This window comes from Oncorhynchus tshawytscha, linkage group LG19 (genome assembly GCF_018296145.1).
Source record: "Oncorhynchus tshawytscha isolate Ot180627B linkage group LG19, Otsh_v2.0, whole genome shotgun sequence".
NCBI lineage: Eukaryota > Metazoa > Chordata > Actinopteri > Salmoniformes > Salmonidae > Oncorhynchus > Oncorhynchus tshawytscha.
Genome location: NC_056447.1, coordinates 43,863,766 through 43,889,909, shown reverse-complemented (window position 1 = coordinate 43,889,909; position 26,144 = coordinate 43,863,766). Strand labels below are relative to the sequence as shown.

The window sequence follows — 26,144 nt, the reverse complement described above, 5'->3', positions numbered from 1 at the left end:
GCATTCCACCCATAAGGCCACTAGATCATTTGACTGCATGAGAGGGCTACCCTTCCTTTCCAGAGCTTGCCGAATGAAACAAAATAATCATGAATAGACATGTACCAAAGTTAGAACACACAAAGACAAACAAATGTTAAATGGGAGACTTTATGACAACTTTCAACCACATTGCTATGAAATGTTTGCTTTGTTGGAAAAGTGCCAATAAGACTGCATTTACACAGGCAGTGGTCACGGCTGTCGTAAGAAGTGGACCAAGGTGCAGGGTGGTGAGCGTACATGTTCCTTTTTATTTTGGAATGACGGCAACAAAACAAGAAACAAAAAGAACAACCATGACACTTTAGTGCCACAAACAACGTTAACAACCCACACTGAAGGAGGGAAAAAGGGCTGCCTAAGTATGATTCCCAATCAGAGACAACGATAGACAGCTGTCCCTGATTGAGAACCATACCCAGCCAAAACATAGAAATAAAGAAACATAGATCACAAAACATAGAATGCCCACCCCACTGTCACACAGGGCGTGACAGGCAGACAAATTCTGATCTTTTGCCCAGTTATTAGTAAAAGAGCTGATCTGATTTGTCAAAAGGACAATTAGTGGAAAAATATCTCAGACTGGGATGCCTGTGGAAACACAGTTGGAGCATAGGTGGGCTGTGAAAACAATTGCCTAATTTGACTAACTTTGGAACAAAATTACAAATAATCTAGTTAGAACAATAATCAAGCTTCAGTAGGGGCAGCAGATAGCCTGGTGGGTAGGAGCGTTGGGCCAGTAAGCTGTCGTTCTGCCCCTAAGCAAGGCAGTTAACCCACTGTTCCATTGATGCAGATGATGTGGATGTGGATTAACGCAGCCCCCCGCACCTCTATGATTCACACATGCGGAAGACACATTTCAGTTGAAGACATTCGGTTGTACAACTGACTAGGTATCCCCCTATCCAGTAGTACTCACTGTAGCTTTGTAGGTAGCCAATGTCATACCAGATGGATTACTAATATGGAAATCAACATGGTGCATTGTAGGAATTATTGGTCTAAAAGATGTTAGAGCAGGTTAGGAGGCCATTAATTAATGATACTACCATCACAATCAGAGATGATTCAAATCACTGCTCCCGAACCTATCAATAATTCAGTAAGGGGATAAACCAAAGCTTCAAGTCACAGAAAACAACTCTTTTGACTATTGAAGGACAATGATGAGTTCACAAGCAGCCTTCTTTTACCTGTACGTCTCAAGAACCCAGGAACACTGAATCATAGAAATCACAGGTCTGAACAAATAGAACATTTCATCATCCTGAGATTAAATACACATCTGATGACAAACGAGGGTGGGCTAAATGAGGGCCAACAATGAGGCAAGAGTACAAGGCAATCAGGCTGCCATAAGGCGTGAGAGAGGGGGCTGACATGATAAGACCCAACACTGAGCTTTACATTGTTCAAAAGGAGACTTTCACTTGGGGAGTCATTGAAAGCGATCGCACGTACTTATCAAGGCAAATTACCTAATCTCTACGACAGCCCCACAGTTCAGTGTAGAAGCTTCACCAAAGCCAAAGCATGACCAATATATGCCGCCCCAGCTGCCAGCCATAGGGGGTGGGGGGACAACCTGGCTACCGTAGAGAACCCTCTTATAACATCCTGGTATGAAGCCTGAACAGTTGGGGGACGGGATCCCCAATAACTCTCTCATAATAGATACATAAACTACCTAACTCTGCATGCATATTGAATCTAGTCAAGAAAAAACATACTTTTGTTACTGTCATTTTCACCACCGGCATCATGCATCATTTATATTTGTACATACCATTTTTAAAGTTGTCCAACAGATTACAATAAAACTTACTTTTACCACTATGCAGTACATTTTGTTCTGTTCAGTTTCAAAGTTCAAAGCATTCCAAAACTGCTGTGACTTGTACACAGAAAGAAACTGTAGCCTCTGATTGGATCAACCACACCAGCAGGATAACAATCATATAACAGTAACGTAAAAACATGGGGTGAATCAAAAAGATGTTCCCCTCAAGCTCCTGTTTGTGACATTATTACCACTGTGAAGCAGTGGTCATAATTGTAAAGAGGTCATTAGCGGACAAACAGAGAGACAGACAGCGATGGGCTCCATTTACCTTTTTCTGCTCCTCCAGTGCATGTCTGACAGGTTTCCTCCTCTGGTGCTGGTGCTGATGCTTGCTCCCCTCAGCTCCCAGTTCCATAGCAGGCTGAATGCCAGATACCCTCTCTCTTCCCTGCTCAGTCCCAACTCCACAATATCCACGACCCAATAATCCCTGAGAGGAAGGGAAATCCCAGATATTTCACATGTGATATCCTACTTCCTTCCCAGGTTGTCAATACGGATACACCACTTCTCCAAAAGAATGGTCACATCCGATACCTCCCAAAGGATTCTGGGGCTCTGGCAGAAAAAGGTCAACAATAGTTCTGCTTCTTCAGTCTCAACCTAGAGGGAATGGGCCACAGGACTGACCGAAGAGACTGGGTCCCAGGGGCCTCTGGTCTCTGAATCATGGTGGTTAGTTAGGGATGCAGCCTGCAGCAACGATGCACTGCCTTCATTGGAAGTGATAGGATTTAACACAGTGATAATGAAATCTGATAAGCATGGTTCAGTCCAAGGGGGTCCAAGTGTCCCATCATGCTTGATCTGAGCGAAGAGCTTGAGTTACCCACCATGTACCCAGTTACCCACTATATCAAGTTTGGACACACAAACTCAAGTGTTTTTCTTTATTTTCACTATTTTCAACATTGTAGAATAATAGCGAAGACATCAAACTATGAAATAACACATATAGAACCATGTAGTAACCAAAATAAGTGACCTGGAAAGCTTTTCCAACAGTCTTGAAGGAGTTCCCAAATATGCTGAGCACTTGTTGGCTGCTTTTCCTTCACTCTGCGGTCCAACTCATCCCAAACCATCTCAATTGGGTTGAGGTCAGGTGATTGTGGAGGACATTTCATCTGATGCAGCACTCCATCACTCACTTTCTTGGTCAAATAGCCCTTACACAGACTGGAGGTGTGGCGTATTGCTGCATAATGCTGTGGTAGCCATGCTGGTTATGTGTGCCTTGAATTTGAAATAAATCACCAATAGTGTCACCAGCAAAGCATCCGGAGCCCTTTATTGAGGCGAACAAAAACACACGGCACTCATAAAACGAAACACACCCGTGTTACAATAACCCGGCGCAAACCAGCCTGGAGTACACATACATTTACATATAACAATTCCACACACAGACATGGGGGGAAACAGAGGGTTATATGCAAGACAAGTAATGAGTGAATGCAAACCAGGTGTGCGGGAAAACAAGACAAAAGAAATGGAAATGAAAGTTGGATCGGCGATGGCTAGAAGACCGGTGACGTCGACCGCCGAACGCCGTCCGAACAAGGAGAGGGACCGACCTCGGTGGCAGTCGTGACACTGCGTCTCTCAAAGAAACGGCGGTTGGAACCAGAAATCTAACATTTTGATTCATTAGACCAAAGCTCAGATTTGCTCATGTTTCTTGGTTCAAGCAAGTCTCTTCTTCTCATTGGTGTCCTTTAGTAGTGGTTTCTTTGCAGCAATTCGAAGGACTGATTCTTGCAGTCTCCTCTGAACAGTTGATGTTGAGATGTGTCTGTACTTGAACTCTGTGAAGCAATTATTTGGGCAATTTCTCAGGCTGGTAACTCGAATGAACTTGTCCTCTGCAGCAGAGGTAACTCTGGGTCTTCCTTTCCCGTGGCAGTCGTCATGAGAGCCAGTTTCATCATAACGCTTGATGGTTTTGGCGACTACACTTGAAGAAACTTTCAAAGTTATTGACATTTTCCTGATTGACTGACCTTCATGTCGTTTAGTAATGATGGACTGTCGTTTCTCTTTGCTTATTGGAGCTGTTCTTGCCATAATATGGACTGAGTCTTTTACCAAATAGGGCTATCTTCTGTATACCACCCATACCTTGTCACAACACAACTGATTGGCTCAAACGCATTAAAAAGGAAAGAAATTCCACAAATTATCTTTTAACAAGGCACACCTGTTAATTGAAATGCATTCCAGGTGACTACCTCATGAAGCTAGTTGAGATCATGCCAAGAGTGTGCAAAGCTTCATCAAGGCAAAGTTTGGCTACTTTGAAGAATCTCAAATATAAAATATATTTTGATTTGTTTAACACTTTTTTGGTGACTACATGTTTCCATGTGTGTTATTTGATAGTTTAGACATACATTTCTAGTAAAATAGTCAAATGAAGAAAAACCCTTTAATGAGTATGTGTGTCGGAATATATATATATATATATATATATATATATATATATATATATATATATATATGCAAGGTTGCATTAAATTGATACATCATTGTCATCATCATTCTCATTATGATCGTTTGGGAACACCGATGATTTTTAAAACTCCACTGTAAAACTATCCCTCTCACTTAACTAAAGAAACCCAAATAGGCTACATACTACAATAGTTATAAATGTATTTCAAGTTTAACCATTAGACTTAGCCTACAATATGAATATAGAATGTGACTGACTGAAACCACGATGTAAAAAATACAAAATAAAAAATTCTATGAATGCAATCAAAATTTGCTTATTCCATCTAACATGATATCATATAACTGTATGGGGAAAAAAATGGTCAAATATAAAATACTCACCCAAATAAAATGTTTTTTTGTGTGCAGAATATCCATGCACAGAGGCTACAAATTGGTTACTCCGTGTGCACACCGTACACCAGCACAGACCACACTTTCCATTCCCATCCCCACAAAGAGCGCTTCTTTTCAATAGTTTTTTTTGGACACTGCTTTCTTATCCCAGTGTTAAAGCTCATTCCCATTGAAACTTTTAGGAATGAATTTTCTGCCATCTAGTGTGAAAAAATGGAACATCTCTTATTAGTCATTCCACCCATGATCGCAAGAGCATCGAACTTCACGAGGCTACAATTACATGAAAAGGCTCCACTTTTCGGAATTATACATCATTGAACTTTTCATATATTATAATTAGAGGTAGGTTATAATATCATGCAATAAACAGGTGACAGTCAGTCCATTTAGTGATATACAGTATAGTTACATTGTATTCACCTGGTTATTGCATGATGTTGCCACTATGCCAAACGCTGTATAGAAAAAGCATTACATGTTGTGTTGTCCCTATTCTATCCACTATATCAAAAGCAGATGCCATGTTTACTGTCAGAGAGAAACCACATCAGTCCTAGACCAGGAAGTGGATACACCAAAGTGACCATCTTGGGTGTGGGTAATGTCAGTATGGCATGTTCCCTCAGTATCTTACAGTGAGTTCCACTTTGCATATTCCACTGTGCAGAGCGAGCACCAAAGACTTTAGATTTTTATTCTGAGCTTGTATACAGTGCCACGCCATTCCAACAAACAAACAACCATTCCTATGAATCCTGATGATAAACAGTCTAGTATAGCTTATCACTTACCCCGTCACTTGCTGTGAAGGGTGTGGCTGATGAAGTCACCGTGGTGGATGCTATAGAGGACTGCATGGAGAGGAGCTGGACATGCAGCAAGCCAGCCTCTTCCTGAAGACCTCAGCCGCCAGAGGTCAGCTATAACTTGGCTCAGTCCCCGTGTGTGTGTGTGTGTGTGTGTGTGTGTGTGTGTGTGTGTGTGTGTGTGTGTGTGTGTGTGTGTGTGTGTGTGTGTGTGTGTGTGTGCGTGCGTGCGTGCGTGCGTGCGTGTGTGTGTGTGCGTGCGTGTGTGCTTGCATGTACGTGTGCTGACTCCTTTAAAATAATACAGTGATACAGCAGAACGATGAATGCTTTCTGTATTTCAAATTCTTGTGGGAAAATGTGTCCAGAGTGACAAACTATGAAATCCCTAGATGTAAAAATGTGGAGTTTGGGATATTTTCCCACTTCGTTGTAACATATTGTAATATATCACGCTCTGTTCCTCTTATTCTACTCAGACACAGCCAACTCCAAGCTGTGCGTCATCACTGCAGGCGTGCGTCAGAGGAAGGGGGAGAGTCGTCTGGATCTGGTCCAGAGGAACATTTAGGTGTTGAAGCAGATCATCCCTCCACTGGCCCAGCACAGTCCTGACGCCATCCCCCTGGTCATATAAACCCCTAGTAACTCACTACACCATGTCCACTTCTTATATTCGTATAGGGAGAAGTGAGTAGGATATTATCAGACTGATGAGAAGAGTCAAGTCAAACTTAGTTACATGACTTATTTTCGCTAAGTAAATGTTTCTTCCTAGCGTGGATAAACCCTGTCCAATAGTAATTGAGCATACATATATTTGTTTCTAACCCTGGCTGGTGGCTAACCCGATGGTACTGAACTCTGTGGCACTCTGGTGGATGTGCTGACCTATGTGGCATGGAGGCTGAGTGGGTTCCCTCAGAACAGGGTCAGCAGAACCAATCTGGACTCAGCACGGTTCCCCTACTTGACGGGGGAGAGACTGCAGATCCACTCTAGCAGTGTCCAGGGACACATCATAGGAGAGCACGGGGACTCCAGTGGTGAGACACTCCCCTGTATTAGGTAAAAAACAGCATCACAATCAAGCCATACAAAAAATATACATCACCCGAGAGCTAGAGGCTGGGCAGGATTCAGAGGGCTGTGCAGATGTTTGGCAACTCCATTACCCGCAGTATTAGACTTAAAATTAATCATCCAGCGATCATACACTGTTTACCAGGGGGCAGAGCTACCGACGTTAAGGATAATCTGAAGATGATGCTGGCTAAAGCTAAAACTGGTGAGTGTAGAGAGTATAGGGATATTGTTATCCACGTCGGCACCAACGATGTTAGGATGAAACAGTCAGAGGTCACCAAGCGCAACATAGCTTCAGCGTGTAAATCAGCTAGAAAGATGTGTCGGCATCGAGTAATTGTCTCTGGCCCCCTCCCAGTTAGGGGGAGTGATGAGCTCTACAGCAGTCACACACCTCAATCACTGGTTGAAAACTGTTTTCTGACCCTCCCAAAATATAGAATTTGTAGATAATTGGCTCTCTTTCTGGGACTCGCCCACAAACAGGACCAAGCCTGGCCTGTTGAGGAGTGACAGACTCCATCCTAGCTGGTGAGGGGCTCTCATCTTATCTACGAACATAGACAGGGCTCTAACTCCCCTAGCTTCACAATGAGATAGGGTGCAGACCAGGCAGCAGGCTGTTAGCCAGTCTGCCAGCTTAGTGGAGTCTGCCACTAGCACAGTCAGTGTAGTCAGCTCAGCTATCCCCATTGAGACCGTGTCTGTGCCACGACCTAGGTTGGGCAGAACTAAACATGAAGGTGTTCGCCTTAGCAATCTCACTGGAATAAAGACCTCATCCATTCCTGCCATTATTGAAAGAGATTGTGATACCTCACATCTCAAAATAGGGCTACTTAATGTTAGATCCCTCACTTTCAAGGCAGTTATAGTCAATTAACTAATCACTGACCATAATCTTGATGTGATTGGCTTGACTGAAACATGGCTTAAACCTGATGAATGTACTGTGTTAAATGAGGCCTCACCCGCTGGTTACACTAGTGACCATATCCCCTGCGCATCCCGCAAAGGTGGTGCTAACATTTATGAATACAAATTTAAATTTAAAAATGTAAAAAAATCCCCCGACATTTTCGTCTTTTGAGCTTCCAGTCATGAAATCTATGCAGCCTACTCAATCACTTTATTTATATAGCTACTGTTTACAGGCCTCCTGGGCCATATACAGCGTTCCTCACCGAGTTCCCTGAATTCCTATCGGACCTTGTAGTCACGGCAGATAATATTCTAATTTTTGGTGACTTTAATATTCACATGGAAAAGTCCACAGACCCACTCCTAAAGGAGTTCGGCGCCATCATCGACTCAGTGGGTTTTGTCCAACATGTCTCCGGACCTACTTACTGACACAATCATACTCTGGACCTAGTTTTGTCCCGTGGAATAAATGTTGTGGATCTTAATGTTTTTCCTCATAATCGTGGACTATCGGACCACCATTACATTTGCAATCGCAACAAATAATCTGCTCAGACCCCAACCAAGGATCATCAAAAGTCATGCTATAAATTCTCAGACAACCCAAAGATTCCTAGATGCCCTTCCAGACTCCCTCTGCCTACCGAAGGACGTCAGAGTACAAAAATCAGTTAACCACCTAACTGAGGAACTCAATTTAACCTTGCGCAATACCCTAGATGCAGTCGTAGCACCTAAAAACTAAAAACATTTGTCAACAGAAACTAGCTCCCTGGTATACAGAAAATACCCGAGCTCTGAAGCAAGCTTCCAGAAAATTGGAACAGAATTGGCGCTACACCAAACTGGAAGTCTTCCGACTAGCTTGGAAAGACAGTACCGTGCAGTATCGAAGAGCCCTTACTGCTGCTCGGTCATCCTATTTTTCCAACTTATTTGAGGAAAATAAGAACAATCCAAAATTTATTTTTGATACTGTCGCAAAGCTAACTAAAAAGAAGCATTCCCCAAGTGAGGATGGCTTTCACTTCAGCAGTGATAAATTCATGAACTTCTTTGAGGAAAAGATCATGATCATTAGAAAGTAAATTATGGACTCCTCTTTAAATATGTGTATTCCTCCAAAGCTCAGTTGTCCTGAGTCTGCAGGACAACTGAGCTTTTTTTTCTGAGTCTGCCAGGACCTAGGATCAAGGGAGACACTCAAGTTTTTTAGTACCATATCTCTTGGCATATTGATGACAATAATCATGGCCTCTAAACCTTCAAGCTGCATACTGGACCCTATTCCAACTAAACTACCGAAAGAGCTGCTTCCTGTGCTTGTCCTTGTCCTATGTTGATCATAACAAATGGCTCTCTATCTAGTGGATGTGTACCAAACTCACTAAAAGTGGCAGTAATAAAGCCTATCTTGAAAAAGCCAAACCTTGACCCAGAAAATAAAAACTATTGGCATATATAGAATCTCCCATTCTAGAGAGGGGGGGGTACTGTCACGTTCTGACCATCGTTCGTATGTGTTTTCCTTGTTTTAGTGTTGGTCAGGACGTGAGCTGGGTGGGCATTCTATGTTGTGTGTCTGGTTTGTCTATTTCTATGTTTGGCCTGATATGGTTCTCAATCAGAGGCAGGTGTTAGTCATTGTCTCTGATTGGGAACCATATTTAGGTAGCCTGTTTTGTGTTGGGTTTTGTGGGTGATTGTTCCTGTCTTTGTGTTTGCACCAGATAGGGCTGTTTCGGTTTTCACATTTCATTATTTTGTAGTTTCTTCATGTATAGTTTTTTCCTTCATTAAAATATCATGAATCATTATCACGCTGCATTTTGGTCCGATCCTTGTTCCACCTCTTCATCAGAGGAGGAGATAGAAGAGAATCATTACAGTGTGTTTCCCAGGGCATGTGTGGGATAGAGGAGGAGGTGTTCTCACCCAGCTCCTGAGGGAGACAGAGGTTCAGGGGCGGCCGGAGAGGGCGTGGCTTCTAGGACAAACCAACAGCGAGCTGAGCCTCTGAGCCACGGAGCTCCAGGACAAAGAATGAATCAAGCTCATACATTAGTTTACACTGAGGGTAACTGATGTTGTCATGTGTACAGTAACAATGTCTAAACACTGAACATGACCCATCAAGCTCATACATGTGATTTGTATATATTTGTGTTGTATCATCAATAGTGATGTCTGTATCGCAAATCAAATATACAGACTGCTTGTGATGAATAAAGAGTTATTGGAAACTGTTTTGCCCCATCTTCAATACATAAAGGAGGGTCATCAAATCATTGTTGTCCTTCTTACACATGAAGTAGCATGTTAGATGTATGTCCAGAAGGGGGCAGGATCCCACTTCCTGAGCAGGATTGGGTAGGTGGCAGCAAAGTGGCTTGAAGACAGACAGGGTGGGTAGGGAAGGTTCAGTAACCCTCTCCCCCTGGTCTCTTCGACTCCTCCTGACTCAGTATTAAATCAGCAAGCTCAGGATTTCTGATGGCTGTCTCTCTCCTCATATGGTCCATCTGTTTGTGGAGCAATGTTTTCCATGCATCCTTAAAATCCCCTACTGTTTTCATTAGTTCACTGTTGATACAGTCCCAAAATGTTTTACCTGTCAGGAGACAAGTTTTCAAGAAGCAAAATGTCACCAGCCACATCGTCATGATGATGTAAAATGATTCCTAGTTGGTGAAACTGCCACGTGTTTGTGATATTACAAAAACAAAGAAGTTACTTCAAACAACAACCAGTTTTGTCCCCAGCGGACATCATTGCACGTGCCATAAATAGCAGTATATGTACTGAGACTTTTACAAACCATGATGCTAGATGCTCCTCTACTCCACTTCATCAACATAACAAAAACAATCACGAAGGTGCTTGGGCAAACAGTGGCGCCTATTCCCCCTTTACGGATTTCAACTTTAATCAGGGTGACATGGGGACAAGTAGTGAATGGATGAATACCAGACGTGTTGTGTAGTCCAGGGGTTCTTAAAGTGGGGTCAGCAGAGGTACTGCGGGGGGGTCCACCGCCAGATATAAAATAATTTAAAATAATCATCTTTATTTTTTTAATGAATATTACTAACAGATTAAATGACTTTGGGCAAGGGATCTGTGGAGTAAGTTTACACTGTGCAATACAATAAAATATTATTAATCTACAATTTATGTTCTTAACCCTGGGCAACATGGGCCTGGGACACTCAAAGGGATATTGGTATTAAAGAACTCCACCACTTATACATTTTTCAACTAAATACTATTCTCCCCCAAATATTACTTTATTTTTACATAAATGCACTGTAATTTACTCTTTAAAACTGCAAGGTTTTCTCTCTGCCTAATGTCATAATGTTTAGAATTACAGGATATTAGCTTTAAAGCCACAACAACAACAAAATAAGAAACAATTATTCAGGGACCCTCTCATAATCAGAACACAACTCGAGATCAATAAAAATTGGCTACAGGGATTTTGACATCTGCAGCACATGGCTGGATGAACCAAGTCTCAGGTCCGGAAAATAACATTTAAAAGGCCTGCCTCTTGGGAATTGGATAGAAAATGTTGCTGTTTTCAAGCAAATTGGGGCAGGACAAAATGTGTAGAATTGCAGGAAATTAGCTTGAAAACGGCAACATTTTCTCATAGTAAAACATCATAACAATAAAAATCCCTGTAGGCTATTTTTTATCACACTCGGGTTGTGTTCTGATTATGAGGGGAGTCCCTGGTGAATTTGCAAACACAAAAAAGGGTCCCGGCCCCAAAACGTTTGAGAACCCCTTGTGTAGTCAAAGTACTCTATATTACTCCTATAGTAACTGTGATATAATCTCTTTGACAATGCCAAGAGCACTTAGGTCTAGGCTTACTAGAGATGGGTGGCCTGGAGTCACCACTAATGAAAATAAATGGACTTGAGATGTCCAGCTGGTTTCAACAACAATAAAACATATCCACAGTGATGAGTGGTAAGTTACAGTATATCTGTAATAGTGAGAGAGGAAACACCAGAAAGACTAACTTCTGAAAGTAGCCGGTGGCCGGTGTGTTAGCGACCAACTACTGGGTGTCTACGAACGGGGGAGAATCCATATGACATCCATCAGGGCCAGGACCAAGGCCAGCCTGACAAATCTCTCCTATCAATAGGCTGCCAGGACAGCATAGGGCCACAGTCACCCGTATCAAGAGCACCTATTAATCCCTGGTGTTGTCAGTCAGGGGATAATTAATGAGTTAATCAGTCTGGCCCAGGGAAGACCGGTGGGGGTGACATTTACCTTCACCTCTATCCAAGGGATTATATTATTATTATGTACTGTACTTTCCTTAGTGTGCATGACCACTTCTACAGTATACAACGTGAGGACAATGTACAGGACACGTGTCAAACTCATTCCACGGAGAGCAGAGTGTCTGCAGGTTTTTTGCTCCTCCCTTGTACTTGATTGCTGAATTATGATCAGTAATTAGTAAGAAACTCCCAACACCTCGTTGTCTAGGGCTGAACTGAAAACCAGCCTGCAGACACTAGGCCCTCTGTGGAATGAGTTTGACACCCGTGGTGTACAGTATTAGGGACTATTTGCCATAATGATAATCAGACATTTCCCAGACACGTGGTAAAGAGCAATAGGCTTTAGAAATAATTTGGCAAATAAGACTTATTGATGATATGAAGAATTCACTAAGGTAAAATACAAAACAATTTATAGCTATTCAACAGGTAAAAATCTTGCAATTTTATTTGCATATAAAGGCAACTAAATTCATCAAGTTAAAAAAGGTTCATAAACCAGGAAACTAAACAGGCATTTACAATGACAGAAGACTACCGTTGGCAACTTGTTTTGTGCTAGCAAGATAGCATTTTCACACAGTGCAAAAATCAGAGAAAAAAACAAAACAATTAGCAAAATTGTACTTTAGAGGGCATCCCAAATATTTTACAGCTGTTGAATATCGATACAAATCTTAAAGTGAGATGAAAATGCCTGATTTGCGCATGTTGAAAACTCACACAAGCACCGGCTCACATGTACTCCATGGAAGATGGGGTCATTTGAGAATATGCAGCATCTGTTTTCAATTAACATCAAGTGAAAGTGTTCTTTACAGCTGATTATTCATAAGATGGGAATGAACGGTTTGATGTCAAACGGTACCACAAGACTGGCCAGTCAATCAATGACCTTGACTAGAGAAAAACACGGCCAAGTTCAGTAGCCAAATGTGATCGAACGTTGCAGATAGGTCAACATAGCATATTTCTCTCTGAACGTTCCAAAACGTTGCGCCACAGATCAAGGGAGATGATGCACCAGTACACATAAAGCTCTTACACAAGTGTGAGAGCACAAGAGATTCATCTATACTGGGTATAGAATAATTGGACCAATTTCATACAAATGTCAACATACAATTTCATTTCAAAGGCTTCATTTTTAACAATACACAGGCCTTTAACAGAGACCAAATAACTTAAGTTACAATGCCAAATGCATGTTCAATCATCATCATGAGGTCAAGTATTGCTTATGTAAAGAGTCCTGTTACGGTCAGGCAGTGTACTTGCCTGTGAGGCAAGGCGCTTATCCATCTTCATAGAGGAAACAAAGAAAACCACAATACAGAAAACCAGCCACTTCAGCAAATGCAAACGAATGGAAAATATGGAATATTTTACAAAGATCATTTCAATACCAGAATCCGATTTTCATGCATTTTTACAAGCAGTTTACAAAAGACAAATATCTTGAAGATTAGCATTTCGTACAACTGAATTAAAAAAATGCTGGTTTATTTTACGATGCTCTATGCGTTGGGCAGGTCAAATACGATGGGGGGGTTTGTGGGCTGGAAACTGGCTGTACAGGTGGAGGAGTTGATGAAAGTTGTGCATCCATCCGTCATAATGCCGTACCCTGCAGAGAGAGGACAAAGACATTAGACACCAGAGTCAAAACAGAGACAATAACAGGCACAGGATATCCCCAACTGATTCAGGATTAACTGCCATTCTTTAGAACAGTATCCATGTTAAGAAGCGTTTTGCCTGAAATCTGACGACTTCCTAACATGTATGTTCAGTCCTTTATAGAACCAGGACCATGGAGGTCAGAGCACAGAACACTCACCCTCATGGATGCCCCCAAAGGCGTGGAGCTTGGGTCGGACCCTCTGCTGTACTGTGTTCAGCAGCTCCACACAGCCCACTCTCTGCAGCTCCTTGGGAACCCAGTCCCGGAAACCTGTCCCAAAGCACAACAATAGACTGATTAACACACTTGATTAACCTTTGCAAAAGACAAATGAACATAACGGAAATAAATTGAACATTAGCGTCTTCATTCATAACATAGTGAGACAGGTCAGAAACTAAGGGCGACATTTTCCATATCTTAACGTTTTTGTATAAATGCACAGATAAACGCAAAGTTTTAGACACAATCTGTGAAGTTTGCCATTATCCTCAAGCACTTTATCAGGAAGTGAAACTCTCTGCGAGAGTAAATGGATGGAATATTTGAATAACTAATCTCAATGATTTAATGTAATGAAGGCGTGCTGGAGAACCCGAATTACACTATAAAACAATGATGCGGTATTACCGTTATATGTGCTGTGAATGTTTGAATGGATCATATAGGCGATCTCAGTGCTGTAAATGAATTAGAATTTGTTGATGGTCACAAAGAAAACCTGTTCAGTTGGACCTGTAGCTACACCTACACACCATTTTAAACAGACGAAAAATACCAAACTCGTCATTGCACAGTCTTTGTAGCTTGTTGCTCATTTTAACATAAGAAAAATGTCACCCTATCTCTGCTTCCATTTCTTCCAGCAGTTCAATGAATGAGTGACAGTAACTATACCGGCAAATTCATAAGTGCAAGCTGTTTTAGCAGTCTTTGGGAAAGGCTGTAGAATGAGGTGTTTTGGGGTTCTATGAAGTCAACTCACCGAGGGGAGGTCCGTGGGTCATGAGAACATCTATGCCCTCTGGAACCTGATTCCACTTATCCAATAGAGACTGGCCGCGGGGAAGGTTAAAACCCCAGCCATTAAACCACGGTGTCCTGTAGAAACACACAGTAGAAACAGTTATATAAAGAAATATACATCACACACACCTGCACACAAGAGAGAGATCTAGGGGGGAGAGGGGGGGGCAGAGCGATAGGGGAAGCGAGGGAGAGTGCGCAAGCAGGGAGGCAGAGTGCCCAGGGGGAGACAAGGAGCGCGAGGGGGAGAGAGAGGGAGAGCGCGAGCGGGGAGGCAGAGCGCCCGGGGAGTGGGGGGGCAGGAGACAGCCAGCCATTGAGGCAGATAGAGGGTTATCATACGACTAGGACATTCATTCGACTAGGACATTCATTCTGGCCCGTGCCACAGCATAACAGAGGTCATCCAAACACTGGAAATGGATTAAGCTGTCAGCACCAATGAGAAGAAGCATGTTAATAAGAGTTTCATGTCTCCCCTGGGACCCTGGCCTCCTGACACACAGCAGTATGGGCAGCACTGTCCTGTCTGACTACTGCCTTTATTTACCGACAGCCGGGGCACATGGAGGTAAAGAGATTGCCCCGGCCATAATGGGCAGACAGAAAGGCACATGTCAGGCCAAGGTCACGGCTAATTCTGGCCAGAGCTAACCGGAAGAGGTTGGGGAGAGGGGGGAGGAGGGAGGGGTTGAAGTGGAAGCTATTTGGTCTGGACTAAATGAACGCTGATAGTTGCGGTTATATGACTGATATGGCCCGCAGTGCATTCATCAACCTGTCTGAACAGTCTAGGCTACACCGTGATGCATGGGGGAGATCTCTCTGGAGGGTTCAACACAGGGCTGCAGCAGCCTAGGGGGACGTTATTAACCACATACAAACACTGCCGATTGATACTTCCCTTCAGATCAACTATGTATTTCACTCCAAGAGCCATTCCAGTGCAGGTGAGGCTCTGGGCCAAGTTTGAGACTCACACACCGTCTGATTTAGCATCTTGCACATTTCCTATTGTATAGCTTTAATCAAGATGAAAACAGAACTCGTACCATGCCACTATTGCCACGTTCATTTCAAATGTACATAAAGATTTTGATGGTCTTGTGTTACATACAGTATCAGCATTTCTGATACAGCCCCCACTGTGCGGTAGCAAGGGTCTGACACAGCCATGCACGGAGTAGCTCACAAACAGCCCATTCATATTGACTGCACCTTTAAACACTATATATACACAAAAGTATGTGGATACCCTTTCAAATATGTGGATTCGGCTATTACAGCCACACCAGTTGCTGACAGGTGTATAAAATCGAGCACAGCCATGCACTCTCCATAGACAAACATTGGCAGTAGAATGGCTTTACAGAAGAGCTCAGTGACTTTCAAAGTGGCACCGCCATAGGATGCCACCTTTCACCAAGCCAGGTCATCAAATGTCTGCCCTGTTGGAGCTGCCCCGAACAACTATAAGTGCTGTTATTGTAAAGTGGAAACGTCTAGGAGCAACAACGGCTGAGCCGCAAAGTGGTAGGCCACACAAACTCATAGAATGAGATCCCCAAGTGCTGAAGTGCGCAGAAATAAACCGTCTGTCCTTGGTTGCAACACTCACTACGGAGTTCCAAACTGCCTCTGGAAGCAACGTCATCACAAGAACTGTTCGTCGTGAGCTTCATGAAATGGGTTTCCATGGCCGAGCAGCCACACAGAATCCTAAGAACACCATGTGCAATGCCCAGTATCGGCTGGAGTGGTGTAAAGCTCACCGCCATTGGACTCTGGAGCAGTGGAAACACGTTCTCTGGAGTGATGAATCATGATGAATAATGGTCTGTGGCTGTTTTTCATGGTTTGGGCAAGACCCCTTAGTTCCAGTGAAGGGAAATCTTAACACTACAGTGAGCCAGGCCTAATCGTCCAACATCAGTGCCCGACCTCACTAATGGTCTTGTGGCTGAATGGAAGCAAGTCCCTGCAACAATGTTCCAACATCTAGTGGAAAGCCTTCCCGGAAGAGTGGAGGCTGTTATAGCAGCAAAGGGGGGAAACCAATTCCATATCAATGCCCATGATTTTGGAATGAGATGTTCGACTAGCAGGTGGTGTCCACATGCTTTTGGTGATGTAGTGTATTTTCCTCCAGGCTGGGCTACACTGCCTTCTCCAACCCTGTGATTCAAAGCAGATCTGTTCTGTGTTAGACCTGGATCCCACTGCTGACACCAGCGGGTAGATAAATCCTACGTTTCCCCGGCGTCTCTCTTGTCGCTCTCCAAACCAGCAGAGCAGACATAGACGAGATATGAACAATGAGCTGTGCTGCTCAATATGGAAGCCAGTAATAGCCAGGATGTGGTGGGGGGAGGAAAGGGGGAGGGGCATGCTCCCCAGGACCCGAGGGCGCTATTATCTTCCCATGCTGCAAGGGAGGGGGAGTAGGAGAAGAGGGAGCAGGAGAGGGGGAGTAGGAGCAGAAGGAGCAGGAGGGGGAGAAGAGGGAGCAAGAGAGGGGGAGTAGGAAAAGTGGGAGCAGGGGGGGAGAGGGAGCATAAAAAAGTGAGATTAGGAGGAGGGGGGAGTAGAGGGAGCAGGAGAAGAGGGAGCGGAGGGGGAGAAGAGGGAGCAGGCGGAGAAGGAGCAGGAGAAGAGGGAGTGGGAGGGGGGAGGAGAAGATGGAGTAGGGGGGGAGCAGGGTGGAGGATAAAAGGGAGCAGGAGGGAGAATATTGTGGGTAGGAGATTGTGGTTAGCTTGACCACGTAGATACAAGCTGTGTCTTCTCCCACCCTGGCTGTCATCACTAGGCTAACTGATTGACTACCTCTGGTCACTGCTGTGATCTCCTGCAGGGGAATGATCCATCAGGATGTGGAAGTCTCCACTGTCTGCCCTGACTGGGGCAGATAAAAAAATCTAACCCAGGGTTCTACACTAACTTTTATGACAACAATTACAGGGTAGCCTACTCTTCTGTGCTGACACTGACAAACAGATCCATATAAACAACTTTGTCTGATCCATATACAGAGCCATCAGAAAGTATTCAGACCCCTTAACTTTTTCCACATTTTGGTAGGTTACAGCCTTATTCTAAAATTGATGAAATTATTTTTTCCCCTCATCTCCTCTTAACAGATTATATCCATTTGCTTTTCTAACTATGGTGAACTATTGTGATATGCCCGGAAGGACCTCTACTTTTCACTGACAGTCACAACTCAACAATCATGTGGTATTTGCCGCGTGCGCCGCCCAAATTGTGGGCCCTTCTGACTGTAGGCATTGTGATTTAAAACATTGTTCTTTTTTAAAGCTAATGATCCTCTGTGACCAAATCATGCTTTCTGGTGTAGTAGCCTATTATGAATTATTTTATTTACTTCTGTATAGACAGGTGTAGGCTAATTAGGGTATACCATTTGGGAAATGTAATTCAATTTAGGCTACTTTAGGGAAAGCTTAGTTTATGGAGTGCTACCTATGTTTGTAGAGCAATTGTGGTGGTGTTTTCAAAACAAATGGCAAGAGCCCGAGCGATAAATCGGTTGACCGATATTAAAAATGAGCCTTCACAGCAATATTTGTATCGGTCTTTATTCCAACAATAAAGTGCTGATATTATATAGACAGAATGAACAAATGTGTGAATTTTTCAATGGTTGCCTGAAGAGGGAGCTCTAAGAGCTGCTCATTGAACATCATTCACCATTCAGTAAGTCACGACGTGAGAGTAAGAGTGGTCATGGTTTAACGTGAGTAGCTTGCCACAGCCAGCGACAGCATATTTGAATAAGTAAATAATCAAAAGTACACTTCACCAAGCAAGCAACCCTGTCGTCATCACATGCTCACTTGGTTAACGTTAGCTGGCTAGCTAACCAGCAATGAAGTAAGGCTCTATCTGGCCAGCAAGGTAGTTAGCAAGCAAGCAAGCAATCTGTGCTAGCAACTTACACTACCGTTCAAACATTTGAGGTCACTTAGATATGTCCTTGTTTTTGAAAGAAAAGCACATTTTTTGTCCATTGAAATAACATCAAATTGATCAGAAATACAGTGTAGACATTGTTAATGTTGTAAATGACTATTGTAGCTGGAAACGGCAGATTTTTTATGGAATATCTACATAGGCATACAGAGGCCCATTATCAGCAACCATCACTCCTGTGTTCCAATGGCACGTTGTGTTAGCTAATCCAAGTTTATCATTTTAAAAGGCTAATTGATCATTAGAAAACCCTTTTGCAATTATGTTATGCTGAAATCTGCTGTGCTGATTAAACAAGCAATACAATTAGCTTTCTTAGACTAGTTGAGTAACTGAAGCATCAGCATTTGTGAGTTTGATTACAGGCTCAAAATGTACAGAAACAAAGAACCTTCTTCTGAAACACGTACAGTGAAACACTATTCTTGTTCTGAGAAATGAAGGCTATTCCATGCGAGAAATTGCCAAGAAACTGAATATCTCATCTGTGTGCTACTTCCTTCAAACTGGCTCTAACCAGAATAGAAAGAGTGGGAGGCCCCGGTGCACAACTGAGCAAGAGGACAAGTACACTAGAGTGTCTAGTTTGAGAAACAGACGCCTCACAAGTCCTCAACTGGCAGCTTAATTAATAGTACCCGCAAAAACACCAGTCTCAACGTCAACAGTGAAGCGGCGACACCGAGATGCTGGCCTTCTAGGCAGAGTTCCTCTTATTTTGACCTTAATCTTTTCTTTTTATTGGCCAGTCTGAGATATGGCTTTTTCTTTGCAACTCTGCTTTCGACGACCAGCATCCTGGAGACGCCTCTTCACTGTTGATGTTGAGACTGATGTTTTACGGGTACTATTTAATGAAGCTGCCAGTTGAGGACTTGAGGTGTCTGTTTCTCAAAAATTGCTACATAAGTCAGATTCAAAGAGGTCGGTCACATATCGTCAGATATATTGGTGATCAGTGGAGTTTGCATCCCTAAAATCAGTATCGGACCTAAAAATCCTATATTAGTTGGGCTCTACAAATGGCCACTGGATTGATGCAAATAATGATGGTTTTCCCAGGTAGGCACAGGCTACTTGCATTTCCATATACCCGAATAGGATTAGGCTATCAGTAACATCGCTAACGGCTACGCAAATTGCACGGGCACTGCACACACACAGGGGTATTCCTCTGCTGTTTTTCCTCTTCAGAAAGTTGGTTCATTTTTGGTCAATTAAACATTACTCTTTGAATAAACAATGATAAACAAAAAATGTCTCGCACTGCCAAGTCAAACAGTCTTGGTCACGGTATCGAACCCTGAAATATTTCTGGGTCCTAATCTGTGTGCCTGGACCTCTTATTTAAGAGGCCTGTGGCAGCTTGATTGTGATTGATAGCAGAGTAAATAAAGCCCAGTGCCTGCTTTAGCACGCAGCGTGTTGGGTTATACACATTGCTAGGCTAACATTTCTGCTGGCTGACTCCCACCCTGACCCCCGTAGCAGGCAGGCAGCAGACATTAAAGCCCTGAAATAACAGCCACTGTCTGGACCTGCTGCTATATGATCATCACCTCTCTCTCTGTCATTACACAAACCTGTACGTGTGCACACAACACACACAAGCTAAGCTCTGACAAGGTCCTCTTATTCAATATGGCAACCCTGTCCAATGTACACAACAAGCCAGCAAGTCATCTGTTTGATTTGAGCTGTATCAGCACTTGAGCTTGGTGACCTGTCAGCTGAACCTGATACAGAATGCAGACATGGCCCAGACAGTGCTCAGACCTTTTTAACTCTAAAACAGTGCACCGACCGCACCCCTAGCTTCAGGTTATTTATGAAAGCGGCCAGGTCAGCTACTCTAATGCACTGCCCTGCGTGTACCTCAACTTTCTCCAATCTAAAAGGGCTACTGGAATCTTCAAATATGAATCACCCCAGTCAGGACTATGTGGGGGTTGTACTAGCACTAGACTACAAGAGAAGGGCATATGGCTATGTCTGGCTGTAATGTTGAACAACACAGCTGCAGCAGAGGTAGTACTGAGAGGGAAAAGAAGGGCCTGGGGAATTACCGTCTGTCTAGTCTATCTGTAATGCCATGGGCTGCTACACTACCTAGGGAACATGTGTACTCAGTCACAAATGTTGCAAATGCTGCATTCTGCTGTGCCCTGGCCTGGACAGATGTCCTAGCTTCTGGCAGACACGAGTCACCTTACACGTCACCGTGCCATGTACTCAGCCAGGCTTGTTGTGACACTGCACTGGTCCAATCACCCATTCAACACTACTGAGAAGCTGCTATTCAAAAGCACCCTCCTCAGTGTCATGATCAGTTTTCCTTCCTTCATTCCAGCCTGGGAGTGATCATCAGTAGGCTATACACCAGGGTTCCTTTCTTCATTCCAGCCTGGGAGTGATCATCAGTAGGCTATACACCAGGGTTCCTTTCTTCATTCCAGCCTGGCAGTGATCATCAGTAGGCTATACACCAGGGTTCCTTCCTTCATTCCAGCCTGGCAGTGATCATCAGCAGGCTATACACCAAGGTTCCTTCCTTCATTCCAGCCTGGCAGTGATCATCAGTAGGCTATACACCAGGGTTCCCCAACTGGCGGCCCGCGGGGCAGTGGTTTCATTTGGCCCCAGAGTTTTTCTATTTCATTGTTGGACACCTGTAAATTAGCTCCAAGTGATTTTAATTGAAAAGAAATATGTTCCCAAGTATTCCCACAAATATAGGCAAGATTTGCAATGATTTTGCTTTAGTCAAACATCATATATATTTGGCTTCTTGCCATCAATTTGCAGTCTACAAATTGTTTGTAATTATGTTCTGTCCTCTTGACCATGCACTCAACAAAAAAACTTGGCCCGCATCTGAATCTAGTTGATGATCTCTGCTATACACAGTTCACACTCATCTCATCCAGGGTCTTTTCTCCAGAGATAGATCTGGATGAGTCTGGTTAGTAAAATGAGTCACTTAACATTGGTAAAGGGCATCACTCTGGTTGGTTATTTCACAGGTCAGTACATTGTGGTGCTAGACGGAGGCTCATTAAAGCACTTGTCCTGTAATAAGCTGTATGGATGATGATGATGTTGGGGTAACAAGCTCTGGCTGGCTCCTGGGTGTTGGATGTGGTTGGGTAATAGTGAGGCCTCTTACCCCAACTGACACATACATGGACTGAGGAGGGCAGGCTCAAGGAAACTGGTGTAAGCAGTGGGATTTTTACCTGACAAAAGTGATAGACAAAAATCCAAAAGGAACTGAGTAATATTAAGAAATGCTATAGATGGAAGGACTGTAGTGTGGAAAACTACCAAACAACAATTAAGCAACAACAAATTCAATCCATTTTAGACAACTTCCTGGACAAAACGTTCCACTGTGATAGTGAAGGTGTAAACGTGGCAGTAGAAAATCTTAACAGTATATTTGACCTCTCAGCTTCCCTATCAAATCTAAAAATGTCAAATAAAAAAACGATAAATAATGACAAATGGTTTGAAGAAGAATGCAAAAACCTAAAAGAAAGTGAGAAACCTATCCAACCAAAAACATAGAGACCCAGAAAACATGAGTCTACGCCTTCACTATGGTGAATCACTAAAACAATACAGAAATACATTACGGGCAAAGAAGGAACAGCACGTCAGAAATCAGCTCAATGAAACTGAAGAATCCATAGACTCCAATCACTTCTGGGAAAATTGTAAAACATTAACAAACAACAACACAAAGAATTATCAATCCAAAATGGAGATGTATGGGTAAATCACTTCTCCCATATTTTTGGCTCATAAAGAACAAACGGCAAAAACATATACATGATCAAATACAAATTTTAGAATCAACTATTAAAGACTATCAGAACCCACTGGATTCTCCAATTACCTTGAATGAACTACAGGACAAAATAAAAACCCTCCAACCCAAAAAGGCCTGTGGTGTTGATGGTATCCTCAATGAAATTATAAAATATACACAAAATATAACATCATCCTTAGCTCTGGCATCTTCCCCAATATTTGGAACCAAGGACTGACTGATCACCCCAATCCACAAAAGTGGAGACCAATTTGACCCCAATAACTACCGTGGGATATGCATCAACAGTAACCTTGGGAAAATCCTCTGCATTATCATTAACAGTAGACTTGTACATTTCCTCAGTGAAAACAATGTACTGAGCAAATGTCAAATTGGCTTTTTACCAAATTATTGTACGACAGACCACATATTCACCCTGCACACCCTAATTGACAAAGAAACAAACCAAAACAAAGGCAAAGTCTTCTCATGTTTTGTTGATTTCAAAAAAGCCTTCGACTCAATTTGGCATGAGGGTCTGCTATACAAATTGATGGAAAGTGGTGTTGGGGGTAAAACATATGACATTATAAAATCCATGTACACAGGCAACAAGTGTGCGGTTAAAATAGGCAAAAACACATTCCTTCCCACAGGGCCGTGGGGTAAGACAGAGATGCACCCTCTTCAACATATATACAGTGCCTTGCGAAAGTATTCGGCCCCCTTGAACTTTGCGACCTTTTGCCACATTTCAGGCTTCAAACATAAAGATATAAAACTGTATTTTTTTGTGAAGAATTAACAACAAGTGGGACACAATCATGAAGTGGAACGACATTTATTGGATATTTCAAACTTTTTTAACAAATCAAAAACTGAAAAATTGGGCGTGCAAAATTATTCAGCCCCCTTAAGTTAATACTTTGTAGCGCCACCTTTTGCTGCGATTACAGCTGTAAGTCGCTTGGGGTATGTCTATCAGTTTTGCACATCGAGAGACTGAAATTTTTTCCCATTCCTCCTTGCAAAATAGCTCGAGCTCAGTGAGGTTAGATGGATAGCATTTGTGAACAGCAGTTTTCAGTTCTTTCCACAGATTCTCGATTGGATTCAGGTCTGGACTTTGACTTGGCCATTCTAACACCTGGATATGTTTATTTTTGAACCATTCCATTGTAGATTTTGCTTTATGTTTTGGATCATTGTCTTGTTGGAAGACAAATCTCCGTCAAAGTCTCAGGTCTTTTGCAGACTCCATCAGGTTTTCTTCCAGAATGGTCCTGTATTTGGCTCCATCCATCTTCCCATCATTTTTAACCATCTTCCCTGTCCCTGCTGAAGAAAAGCAGGCCCAAACCATGATGCTGCCACCACCATGTTTGACAGTGGGGATGGTGTGTTCAGGGTGATGAGCTGTTTTGCATTGTTGCCAAAAAGATCAATTTTGGTTTCATCTGACCAGAGCACCTATTTTCCACATGTTTGGTGTGTCTCCCGGGTGGCTTGTGGCAAACTTTAAACAACACTTTTTATGGATATCTTTAAGAAATGGCTTTCTTCTTGCCACTCTTCCATAAAGGCCAGATTTGTGCAATATACGACTGATTGCTGTCCTATGGACAGAGTCTCCCACCTCAGCTGTAGATCTCTGCAGTTCATCCAGAGTGATCATGGGCCTCTTGGCTGCATCTCTGATCAGTCTTCTCCTTGTATGAGCTGAAAGTTTAGAGGGACGGCCAGGTCTTGGTAGATTTGCAGTGGTCTGATACTCCTTCCATTTCAATATTATCGCTTGCACAGTGCTCCTTGGGATGTTTAAAGCTTGGGAAATCTTTTTGTATCCAAATCCGGCTTTAAACTTCTTCACAACAGTATCTCGGACCTGCCTGGTGTGTTCCTTGTTCTTCATGATGCTCTCTGAGCTTTTAACGGACCTCTGAGACTATCACAGTGCAGGTGCATTTATACGGAGACTTGATTACACAGGTGGATTGTATTTATCATCATTAGTCATTTAGGTCAACATTGGATCATTCAGAGATCCTCACTGAACTTCTGGAGAGAGTTTGCTGCACTGAAAGTAAAGGGGCTGAATAATTTTGCACGCCCAATTTTTCAGTTTTTGATTTGTTAAAAAAGTTTGAAATATCCAATAAATGTCGTTCCACTTCATGATTGTGTCCCACTTGTTGTTGATTCTTCACAAAAAAATACAGTTTTATATCTTTATGTTTGAAGCCTGAAATGTGGCAAAAGGTCGCAAAGTTCAAGGGGGCCGAATACTTTCGCAAGGCACTGTATCAACGAATTGGTGAGGGCACTAGAACAGTCTGCAGCACCCGACCTCACCCTACTAGAATCTGAAGTTAAATGTCTACTGTTTGCTGATGATCTGGTCTTCTGTCACCAACCAAGGAGGGCCTACAGCAGCACCTAGATCTTCTGCACAGATTCTGCCAGACCTGGGCCCTGACAGTAAATCTCAGTAAGACCAAAATAATGGTGTTCCAAAAAAGGTTCAGTCGCCAGGACCACAAATACAAATTCCATCTAGACACCGTTGCCCTAGAGCACACAAAAAACTATACATACCTTGGCCTAAACATCAGCACCACAGGTAACTTCCACAAAGGGGCAGCAGGGTAGCCTAGTTGTTAGAGCATTGGGCTAGTAACCGAAAGGTTGTAATTTTGAATCCCCCAGCTGACAAGGCACAAATCTGTCGTTCTGCACCTGAACAAGGCAGTTAACCCACTGTTCCTAGGCCGTCATTGAAAATAAGAATTTGTTCTTAACTGACTTGCCTAGTTAAATAAAGGTAAAAAAAAGCTGTGAATGATCTGAGAGACAAAGCAAGAAGGGAATTCTCTGCCATCAAAAGGAACATACAACATACTAATTAGGATCTGGATAAAAATACTTGAATCAGTTATAGAACACGTTGCCCTTTATGGTTGTGAGGTTTGGGGTCTGCTCACCAACCAATAATTCACTAAATGGGACAAACACCACATTGAGACTGCATGCAGAATTCTGCAAAAATATGCTCTGTGTACAGAGCAGAATTAGTCTGACACCCAATAATGATCAAAATCCAGAAAATAGACATTAAATTATACAACCACCTAAAAGGAAGTGATTCCCAAACCTTCCTTAACAAAGCCATCACCTACAGAGAGAAGAACCTGGAGAAGAGTCCCCTAATCAAGCAGGTTCACAAACAGACCCCACAGAGCCCCAGGACAGCAACACAATTAGACCCAACCAAATCATAAAAAAACATTACTTGACACATTGGAAAGAATTAACAAAAGAACTGAGCAAACTAGAATGCTATTTGGCCCTAAAAAGAGAGTACAGAGTGGCAGAATGACTGACCCAAACTTAAGGAAAGCTTTGACTATGTACAGATTCTATTGAGAAAGGCTGCCAAAGACAGACCTGGCTCTCAAGAGAAGACAGGCTATCTGCACACTGCCCACAAAATGAGGCGGGAACTGAGCTGCACTTTCTAACCTCCTGCCAAATGTATGACCATATTAGAGACACATATTTCCCTCAGATTACAAAGATCCACAAAGAATTCGAAAACAAATCCGATTTTGATAAACTCCCATATCTACTGGGTGAAATACCACAGTGTGCCATCACAACAGCAAGATTTGTGACCTGTTGCCACAAGAAAAGGGCAACCAGTGAAGAACAAACACCAGTGTAAATACAATCCATATTTATGTTTATTTATTTT

The 26,144-nt window shown here is 42.8% G+C and overlaps 2 protein-coding genes across 4 annotated transcripts in view; both read right to left on the bottom strand.

Annotated features, from left to right (window-relative positions):
* Positions 1-2,289, bottom strand: part of nav2b (neuron navigator 2b) — a 143,198-nt gene extending 140,909 nt beyond the window's left edge. For both annotated transcript variants that reach the window (XM_042301720.1, XM_042301721.1), the window contains exon 1: positions 2,163-2,289. In XM_042301720.1, coding sequence (XP_042157654.1) covers positions 2,163-2,249 — 87 coding nt within the window. In that variant the 5' untranslated portion in view covers positions 2,250-2,289. The remainder of the gene's footprint in view (positions 1-2,162) is intronic.
* Positions 2,290-12,297: 10,008 nt separating this feature from the next.
* The window catches only part of LOC112244583 (metallophosphoesterase MPPED2), a 28,564-nt gene continuing 14,717 nt past the window's right edge, over positions 12,298-26,144 (bottom strand). For both annotated transcript variants that reach the window (XM_024412295.2, XM_024412296.2), the window contains exons 5-7: positions 14,546-14,661; positions 13,717-13,830; positions 12,298-13,503 (exon numbers count right to left, since the gene is read on the bottom strand). In XM_024412295.2, the coding sequence (XP_024268063.1) occupies positions 13,394-13,503; positions 13,717-13,830; positions 14,546-14,661 (340 nt within the window). In that variant the 3' untranslated portion in view covers positions 12,298-13,393. The remainder of the gene's footprint in view (positions 13,504-13,716; positions 13,831-14,545; positions 14,662-26,144) is intronic.